This window comes from Candoia aspera, chromosome 1, assembly GCF_035149785.1.
Source record: "Candoia aspera isolate rCanAsp1 chromosome 1, rCanAsp1.hap2, whole genome shotgun sequence".
NCBI classification, from domain to species: domain Eukaryota; kingdom Metazoa; phylum Chordata; class Lepidosauria; order Squamata; family Boidae; genus Candoia; species Candoia aspera.
In genome coordinates, this window is record NC_086153.1 from 338,433,654 (window position 1) to 338,443,733 (window position 10,080).

At 46.8% G+C, this 10,080-nt stretch overlaps 1 protein-coding gene across 1 annotated transcript; it reads left to right on the forward strand.

The window, feature by feature from the left end:
• The first annotated feature begins 1,770 nt into the window (after window positions 1-1,770).
• MICOS13 (mitochondrial contact site and cristae organizing system subunit 13) lies at window positions 1,771-7,773 on the forward strand. Its single transcript, XM_063294315.1, has 4 exons — window positions 1,771-1,855; window positions 5,192-5,348; window positions 5,855-5,906; window positions 7,450-7,773. Exons 1-4 carry the CDS (start codon window positions 1,827-1,829, stop codon window positions 7,545-7,547), a joined length of 336 nt encoding a protein of 111 aa, XP_063150385.1. The 5' UTR covers window positions 1,771-1,826; the 3' UTR covers window positions 7,548-7,773.
• Window positions 7,774-10,080: the final 2,307 nt, after the last annotated feature.

The following is a 10,080-nucleotide window of genomic DNA, read 5'->3' on the forward strand; positions in this document are numbered from 1 at the left end:
CAAACAACAGCAAATCTAAACATATCACCTGTTTATCAACTGATACAAAAAGTAAAAAAAAAAATCTGCTCTGGTCTGCTTTAACCATTCAGTCGTGTCTGGCTCTTGGTGACGTTATAAACAAGAGAAAATCAGAATGATAAAAAAAGAAAGGAAAAAAAGAAAACTCTGTTGTCATAAAATATCACGAAATCTGTGCCAAAGGGAGGCATATCTGATGCTTAGTAGAAAAGGTTGCTTTTTTAAAAATAGATAAATTTCACATGTCCTGAATCCAAGCAGAGACTAGATTTTCAGTGTCAGTATTGGATTAAGATTGTGTTCCCCATGGAGCAAAAACCTGGATTAAATCAGGGATTACCTCTTTTTTTGTTATGGCAAATCCTTGATACCATTTAGATCAGCTGATAAAAAACAGCAAAGGGTCCTCCCATTTGAGACACGAAAAATACAAAAGCGAGAGCCAGTAAGACTGTCTAAAAAACAAAATGTGTTTTGCCAATGTGTTTTGCCACTGGCCACTGCATGGTTTGTACTGAATTTTTTTTCCCAGCTTCCAAGGACCTGACATGAATACAGTGATATCCCCAGAGTGTTGGGGAAACAGACCGGAAAAATAAAGCTGTATTATGCTTCTCTGAGGCTCAGCACATCGACTTAAGGCCTTATGGCATCAAAACGCGGCAACAAATTGTGCCACCCAAAATCTGTGATTCGCCACCAAATGTTGGCGATGACAATTTGGGACTGATGTGATTGCAGGTAGTGCAAATGTGCAGGGGTGCTACTGTTTATGTCAGTGTTTCTCAACCTCAGCAGCATTAAGAGGTGTGGACTTCAACTCCCAGAATTCCCCAGCCAGTTGAAGTCCACACATCTTAAAGTTGCCAAGCTTGAAAAACCCTGATTTACATCATTTGCACAATGATGTCATGCCATGGGTGATGTCACATGCCCCATCTTCCCCCCACAGGCCATAGGAAGTCTAGGGAAATTCAGGACTGGGATAAGACAGAAACAAAGTGGGGGAGGGGGGAGGAATGGGTGTGCAATCAGCCAAGTGCAAGAAGGAAGTTTGCAGGTGGGTCAAAAAAGTCAAGATGACGGCCACAAGTGTGTAACTAAAACCCCACCCCTATTTTACATCACAATGCCCTGTAAAAAAGGGTGGGTGTTCAATTGCATGCTGTGCCCAGCACCTTGACTTTTTTGACATACCTGAAAAGGGTGGGGCTTCGATCGCATGCATGTGGCCGCCATCTTGACTTTTTTGACCCCCCGCAGAAATGCAGCCTGAGCATGCTCCGTCGAGGTTGAAAGCTGAGCTAGGGAAGGGAGGTAGCATTGGAAGGATGGTGTTTCGTTTCAAAGTGTTACTAGTTTAAGTGGTTAAGGGAACTAAACATTGCGTACTCCGCCCTAGCAAGCAAGCCAACCATGCCAGCAGTGATAGCTCCGTGTGATGGTCTGGCTCACTCATGCTGGGCACGGGCAGGGTTCCCACGACACGCTGAACCCCAGCCGACCCAACCCAGGTCTAGCACGTCGTATGAACCAGGGAGTGCTCTTTAGAGAGCAGTAGAAAGGAATAATACAGCATTAGCAATGCACGGCGATCTCCGGTTTGGAGAGGCTGAGCTCGCGGGCGCCAGGTTGGGGAGGGACAGGCAAGCGAAAGCGTTGCCAGGGCAACGCCGGCGGCCGCCGCCGCGCCGCTCGCCTGCCCGCCCCTCCGGCCTACAATTCCCGAAAGGTCCCGCGAGAGGAGGCGGCGGCGGCGGCGCGGCCGGGCGCAGGGCTGCCCTTGGAAGAGGCCTCGCGCAGCCATGGCGCCCCGTGCGTTCCCTTTGGTCAAGTGAGTCGGGCGGGCTGAGGAGGGTTTTGCAGGGGAAAAGAAGCGGGGCGGGGGCGCGAAGAGGTCGGACCCCTCCCCGGCTTCGGTGCCGGGGGCTTTCTCGGGCTTGAGGCCCTCCTTAGTTCCGCTGAGCCCCCCCAGCCCCCCACCCATCACATGCCCTAGCTCAGGGTTCCTCAACCTTGGCCATTCTAAAAGGTGTGCGGACTTCAACTCCCAGAATTCCGTGCATTTCCGTCGTCTAAATCAGGGTTCCTCAACCTTGGCCACTCTAAGCTGTGTGGACTTCAACTCCCAGCATTCCCCAGCCAGTAAAGGAATTGCCTCCCCCCTCCCCACCTTAAGACCCAGAGGGGCTGATTTCTCGCCCCCCCCGCCCCATGCACACTTCCCTAGGAAGACCTCGGGACAAACCGTTTGCACAATTCCCCGGTCTCTCCAGTCCGCCTCCGCCGCCCCATTCAATCCTAGCCAGTTATTGCTGTTTGTTAGGTGCTCAGGCTCCAGGCGAGGTTTGGACGGAGCGTGAGCAAAGATTGCGCTTCCTTTGCAGGCCGGCAGAGCTTTCCCTGTTGAATTTGCGCCCACTTCTCGCCCAAATCACCGAGCAGGTTTGCTCCTCTCGGTTAACCACGTTTCTGGGGCTCCGGGGCCAAGGGCTGGGTTAAACCACATCAGTTGAAACCCTAATCCTATCAGGCTCCTGATTTTGGGCCAGGATGGACCAACACAGCGGTCTGCATCCGGTAGCGCCTCTTCCTGGTTGGCATCCTTCTTACAGGGTAAAATAGGGTAAAATAGACCAGGATATCACCTTGCAATTTTGGTGGGAATCATACTGAAGTGGCTTGGCATGGTTTTCTTCCTGGATGCTTCTCTGTTTCTCAAACAGCCTTGGGATCTCCTGGTGGTCTTCCCCCCAAACATCAACCAGGTTGAGATTTTTTTGAGAACAGCTAGGCCTGGCCACCTCGCTCATTTGCTTAAAAAAAAGTCTCCTTTGAGTCAAGTGGACTTGTGGTGGTCTCGCCAGCCTCTGCGCCTTGGTCTTTTAGCAACTGCATGCAAGTGGTTTGCCATTGTTATTTCCCAGGGTAGGTTTTAAACCCCTTCCTGAGGTTTCCTGGTGGTGCCCCATCCAAATCTGACCTTGTTTAGCTTTTTAAGATTGGCTAGCTCAGTGTTCAACCTTGGCAATTTTGTGTGGACTTCAGCTCCAAGAATTCCCTTGCTGGCTGCTGGGAATTCTGGGAGTTGAAGTCCACAGATGCTGGCTGGGGAAGTCTGGGAGTTGAGGTCCTTTGGATGCGGTCTCCCAAAGGTGCTATGGGACACGCAGGTGTGTGCATGCCTGACTGGTCTGCATCCCCTTAAAGCAGCCGCATCTTTTCCAAATGACTGCTGCTGTATTATCCTGGGGAAGGATGTGGCTGCTTTCAAGGGTGGCAACAGGTGCTGCATTTCGAGGCCAGAGTAAACCAATGCATCTTTTTGAAGACTTGGGGGGTCATCCACAGACCTTGCCCCGCTTCAAGGCAGTCCCCTTAACTTGATCGAGGACACATCCTCACAACAGAGCCTCGGTTGCATTGCCAGCCAAAGCTGGATTAAGCTGATCAGGCAGGTAAGTGGAATAAGACCTCCCATGGGGATATTCTAGCTCAAGGTTTCTCAACCAGGGTTCTGTGAGAGGTCACGAGGGGTTCCCTGGGAGATCACGATTTATCTAAAAAATTATTTCCAATTCGGGCAACTTCACACCTTAAGCTTCATTCTTTATTTTTAGTTTAAGAACACTGTGAACGCATATATACAGGCCTACCCATGAAATGAATACAGTAATTTGGTAACTCCTGGCCTGTATTTGAGCCTGAATGTTCAGGGGTTCCCCGAGGCCTGAAAAATATTTCAAGGGTTCCTCCGGGGTCAAAAAAAATTGAGAAAGGCTGGTCTAGCTTGAATGGAAGAACCATTTTGGAGGGCTGGTGACTGGGCTCCAATTTCCCTCTGTGCGGTTTTTCCTTCCTTTTTACCTGCTGGATTCAGTTCCTTTGTGGCCATTTCTGCAAAGAGAGCAGAATTTTACCCTGCAAGTATTTTTGGCCTGTTTTGTTTTGTTTTGTTTTAGACGGGGGAACATCAATCTTGCGGAAGACGGAATAGCGGTCTTTCACAACAGCGATATTTCCCTGTTCAGTCATCATTATTGCTCATTATTAGCAACCTTTTTTTCAATGACTTAATATATATAATTCTTGGTAATTTTTTCTTTTGTTGCCCAAGGACAGGAAATGGATCGGTGTTTCTCGAACTTGGCCACTTGAAGATGTGTGGACTTCAACTCCCAGAATGCCCCAGCCAGCATGAAGAAGTCCACATGCCTTAGTTCGAAAAATACTGAAATTGATTGATTATTATATTATATTTATAATTATATTATAATTAATTATGAAATTGAAATTAGATCAGTGTTTGTCAGCTGGCTGGTGAATTCTGGGAGTTGAAGTCCACACACCTTCAAGTGGCCAAGCTTGAGAAACACTGATTTAGATCAATTGGTTTCCGTTTCCGTTTTGCTAGTTTGCCCCAGACACTTCCAGCTTTCTCCCGACCAATCACGGCCCCCAAAGTAATCCATCTTACTTTCTGTATGGACAGCGACACCCCAGCCTCGTTCCCAAAGCACGTGGAGCAATGCTATGGTGGTCCCTGTTTCAAAATTGATGTAGTCTTCGCCCATCTCCAGGAGAGGAGAGAAGTGCATTCCCACCGCTGTGAAGATGAGCCCAGAATCCCAAACATCACATGGCCCTCCCCATCCTGCAAATTTGCATGTAATTATAATTATTTGAATGCAGGTCAGCTGATTTTTTTAAAGATAAACCTACTTTGGAGTCGAATTCTGTTCCTGACTTGGAACATTTCTCAGCAGCACTTTGGCTTGTGCTGATCTTGAGCTGGGGTGCTTTTGAGATTCCCTGTGAGCCTAACTCTGTGGGGTTTCCTTGTGGTCTCCTTTCCAACCATTAAGCAGACCTCATGCGGTTCAGCTCCTGTTCAGGGTCTGCCAAGTGCTAGCTGACCACCTCTTTGCTCCTGGATATTGTGGTTGTAATGTAATAAATTGTGTAATAATTTAATAAATGCATTAACATTCTTATTTATTACATTGGTGATGGCCTCCCCACTCCAAAGGATTCCGAACAGCTTGCAACTTCATCCCCCCACACGCTTCTTTCATAGGAAAATGTTCAACAGGCTGGCAACTTTGGACGGGGACATCTTGGGGATCCAAGCCAGCAGACTTCCAAGGGACCTCTCTGTCTTCTTGTGCAGGTTGATGACTAAGGCAGGCGTGGCTGGCGGTGCTCTTTATGTGGTTTACTCCCAGGGGCTGCTGGGTGGCAGCGAACAGGGTGCCCAAGCCCTCCATAAGGCCAAGGCAGCTGTTCTGCCAGCTGTGGAAGAATGGACCACGTATTTTGGCTGGCAGGTGAGCCCAGAGCAGCGTGTCGGTTCATCCTCTGGACTGATATGGATCATGGACCCAGCTAGGACCTGCTTATCCGGGGGCAGGTCTCCAAAGTGGGGTGCACCCACCACCAGAGTTTGCAAAATGATCCAATAGAGCAGGGTTTCTCAACCTTGGCAACTTAGGCCAAGATGTGTGGACTTCAACTCCCAGAATTTATAAATATAAATGTAGATTAACCTCTTACTCTATGGTTACAGCATTGCTTACATTTCTTTCTATAATCTATTTTTGTTTTTGTTTTTTTCCTAATTATCAAAATTACATCAGAATTTCATTTTTTTTTCTGTTCACGCAAATAATCAGTAAGGGGTTTCCAATCAGCATTAAACGTAGACAAAGTTTTTGTGTTATCTCTAATTAAAGCGGTCAACTTGGCCATCTCAGCAAGTCGTCCTTAGCTCCTTGCTGACGTAACCCTTTTCCAGCAAATATCTCAATATGTTTATGTCTTTTCATTTCTGCAGATTCCACCGATTCCAAAAACTGATTTTTCCCTGTGCAATGCCTGGAACTCAGGTACGATTGACTTTTTGAACCAATCCTTTTTCTGCATTTGATTGCAGCCATTTTTTAATTGGTTTTTTTTTAAAGAAAAGTGGGGACTGAGATAAAAACTGTGGCTGGAGAAAGATGATCACGGGTGTGAGGGTGATGGGCCTGCACATGTTTCACCTTGTTTGCTGTTATCCTTGCAACCAACCACCAGGTGTAATGGCCTCTAACTATGATGAGTGTGAATGTAGCCAATTATGGCTTATTCAGTAACCGTGCTTAAGCAAATCACGACTTAGTATGGACCCCACTTGTTCATGCAGGGTAAAGGTAACTCCCAGCCAAGTCCAGCCGAAAACTTTTTGCTCCTTGAGACGAAGTACATGAGATCCTTCTTAGAATCTTAGAGTCGGAAGAGATGATAGAAGTCATCTCCTTCAGCCCTCTGCTCAGTGCAGGATCTGTGAAAGAATTTTGGAGAGATGGCTATCCAGCCTCTGGAGCAGTCTTTCTCAACGGGGGCAACTTTAAGACGTGTAGACATCAACTGTGCATACAGCAGCTGAATGTTGAGCAGGAACAAAAAATTTTTGAGGGTCGGCTTATCCACAGGTGATGCGTTTTTCACGGTATTTTGTTTGAAATTTCAAAGGTCAGCTTGTCCGCGAATGGGCTTATCTAGTGTACATGGTAAGTTCTCCAAGGGAATGGAGCTTTTGCCGGCATAAAGAGGAAGGGGGAAAAAAGGAATGCTGTTAAGAATTACAATTTGAGGTCTGTCAACTCAGGGGGAGCTGGGGGTGGCGACGACCGAGAGGAAGCTCTGGCGTGGGCTGGTCCATGAAGTCACGAAGAGTCGGAAGCGACTGAACAAATAAACAACAAAACAACTCAGGCCTGATTCAAGCTATCAGCTGATGGGGTCAATATGGAGCCAGAATTTTAAAAATGCAACATCTTTGATTATATGGAGAAATCAAGAGTTGAAATGAAACAGGTTTTTGATTCCTGTTTTTTTAAAAAAAATAATTTTTATTGAAGGTGTTTTTTACAAAGTAAAAACAGTACAAATTTAAAGAAAGAAAGTAAAGTAAAAAAAGTGATAAATAAAGAGAAAAGAAATGAACAAAAGAAAGGAGGAAGGGAAGGAAGGAAGAAGTGAAGAAAGGAAAGGGAGGGAGGAAAAAGTGAGAAAGAGAGGGAAAGAAAGGAAGGAAAAGGAAGGAAGGGGAGGGAGGGAGGAAGGAAGGAAAAAGTGAGAAAGGAAAGGGAGGAAGGAAAAAGTGAGAAAAAAAAAGGAAAGAGGAAGGGAAGGAAGGAAAGAAAGAAAGAAAGAAAGAAAGAAAGAGAAGACGGGAAGGGAAGGAAGGAAGGAAATGGCTTCCAATCTTCTTTACAGCAGTTATAAATGCATTTATATTTTATCCTCTCTCTCTAAGGTTACATCATGGCTCCCTTCTTTCCACATTCTACCCTTCCTAATCATCAAACCCATAAATCACAAGTTCCTGGAACAGGTCGTTGATTCCTGCTGGGGTTGAACTCTATTATTTCCCTTTTTTCACAGGGGTTCGTACCGCCATAAGTGCTCTTTCAGCAGCCCCCATCAAGAGCTGCGACTACACACAGCAAGGATGGAAGTACATCAAGGAACTTATGAAATGAAGCCATCTGGAGCAGCGTCGCGTCCTCTGGCCATTGAGCAGAGATACCTGCGTTGCAGAGAATAGCCCTGATTCTATCAGGGTCATAAAAGAGCCACCAGAGAGCCAATTTTTCACCAACCTGTTCTGGCTCTCTGTTTCTCGTGAAAAGTCAATGTGAGTTCAGGTTAAAGCGGTTGGGCCCCACCTCTTGGCCGTGCTGCCAAATTAAAGTCGGAATGTGTGGATTTGCGAGCGAAGAGTCACCCGTTTGTTTCAAGGACCCGAGAACTGGCTGATCAATCCAGGTGGTGGATTTGGAAACGGGGGTGGGATTTGGCTGTCGGTTGGTTTTGAGACGGGGCTGGTGGTACCCAGGAGTGTGCCCCGTTGCGGGCACCGGGCTTGAGAAGGATCCAGAGACGTCGGAAGAGATTCAGAGGAGGACAAAGAGGACGATTGGGGGTTGGAAATGACCCACAGCTTTGCTGGCTGGGGAATTCTGGGAGTTGGAGTCCACACATCTTAACATTGCTAAGGTTGAGAAACACTGGTTTAGATGGCTTCAGGGACCCTGACTAAGTTTACGGGTACCTTCACAAAGTTGTTACTGGGACGATAAAAGTGGGGAGGAATAATTAACAGAAGCTAAGGCAGATTCCAGCTGAAAGTTCGAACCACCTCAGGAGGAGGATGAGTTTGGTTTGGAACCAGGAGGTGGTGCATCTGAAAGGTGGATGGAGAGCCATCTGAACAGGGTGCTTAATTTGGACCCCTGCACCGAGCAAAGGGTCGGCCTTGGAGGATTCTGTTTCCCCCTCGTTTTACCGTTGCCTCGGTTGCCGCTGCGAGGTTGTGGCATGCTTGTAAACGTGCCAACTTTGCGTGAAAGTGGTGAACTTAACTGACATGCAGGCGGAAGAAAGAGAAGCAGCAGAAACAGGTGCTTTAACTGACGCCCTCTTCTCTTGCACAGATGAGCCAAAATGGTTTGGTTCCGGGTGCAGATTATACAGGTTGCTTTCCCGAATCGGTTAGGCGAGAATTCAACAGCAGGAGTGTCGTACCTTCCATTTATGAAGAAAGAGCAGGACTGATAACTCTCTGAAAACTCCAATCCCTACAGTGTGTGGTCTGGAAAGCCGGTCAGAACTGCTTATGAAGTATTGGGCCATGAAAAGTTTATTTTTCCGTTCAGAAAAGGGTTGGTAACAGTTTCCAAACCCTCCTATTGACGCTTTTAATTCAGATTATGGAACAACCGAGCACAGAAAGAACTCGCTTAACCAAGAGCACACTTCTGCAAGAGGGAATAGTTTTCCACAGGCTCTGGATGGCAGTGACCAAAAAACAGGCTTTTTTCCACAAGCACCTCCTTATTTTATTTCTCGTCCCAGATTGGGTTGCTCTTACTAGGTGGTGTACCGTAAAATTCCAGGGTTTCTGCTTGGGTGGGGGGACAAAGCAAAGCCACTGGGGTCCGTATGCAGGTTTTCTGATACTCCCTTTATTTTAATAAGCTATTAGGAATGCGGCTCAAACCATCTTTGCTTCATCTTTTGAGCCTGTGCTGTGGGGTGGCACTTGGCTGACACTGACTGAGCCCAGAAGCTAAACTAAGCATGGGTAGTGTCTTGGAGGTCCCTAATTTAAGGTCTGGCTTTGGAGTCTCCTTCCTGTGTCTGTCTCCTCCAGTTCCCTCCATCATCAGCCAACTAAAGCTCTCCTTTAAACGTGAGCGTGAGCTAACCGTGTGCTGCATCGGCCAAAAGGGCCAATGCAATTCCGGGCGACCTCAACAGCAAGATAATGTCAAGATCACCGGAAGTGATATTCCACCTTGTGTTACTCTGATCCAGCCCTCCAAGGTCCCCTCCAAGCCCAGGACTCTGTGATTCTGAGAAATAAACTGGGGAGAGGGAAGTAAAGGTGAGAGATGGATCCCACTGTTGATTTATAAAATAATGCGGAGTCACCAGAACTCAAAGCTTTGAAAATACTGTAAAACTTGATCTTCAACCAGCAACATTCAATCAGCACAGGAAGAAGGCATTCAGGTAGTCCTCAGGTAGTGACTACAATTGGGACCAGCAACTGTCGCTAAGCGAAGCGGTTACTAAGCAAAACGCCTGACCATGACAGACATACATCACTTCCCCTTCAGTCATTAAGTGGATCATCTGTGATCATTAAGCAAAACATCACGACTGACAGACTTACAACATCACTTCCCCTTCAGTCATTAAGAGAATCACTGCAGTCACTAAGTGAAACATGCCCACGACTTGTGATTCTACTGCCAGCTTCTCTGTTGACTGCTTGTTGGAAGCCAGTTGCAAAGAGCCTGAATGTCAGTCACGTGATGGTGGGACACTGACAGTCATAAATGCAAGGACCGGTAGTAAAGTTACTCTCTTAGTGCTGTCATAACTTCAAATAGTCACTAAACAGGGCAGTCACTAAGCGAGGTCTACCTGTATTTAAAACCATTCAGTGAAATAAAGTCTTAAATAGTCCAGCTAAAACTAAAGTTAATCGTGTGGGAATGGACAGTT

Excerpts from the sequence above, each read along its gene's own strand:
- MICOS13 (XM_063294315.1), top strand. The coding sequence starts at position 1,827 with ATGGCGCCCCGTGCGTTCCCTTTGGTCAA. Across the intron at positions 1,856-5,191 it reads CGTGCGTTCCCTTTGGTCAA|GTTGATGACTAAGGCAGGCG; the intron begins GTGAGTCGGGCG and ends CTTCTTGTGCAG. Across the intron at positions 5,349-5,854 it reads CCACGTATTTTGGCTGGCAG|ATTCCACCGATTCCAAAAAC; the intron begins GTGAGCCCAGAG and ends TCATTTCTGCAG.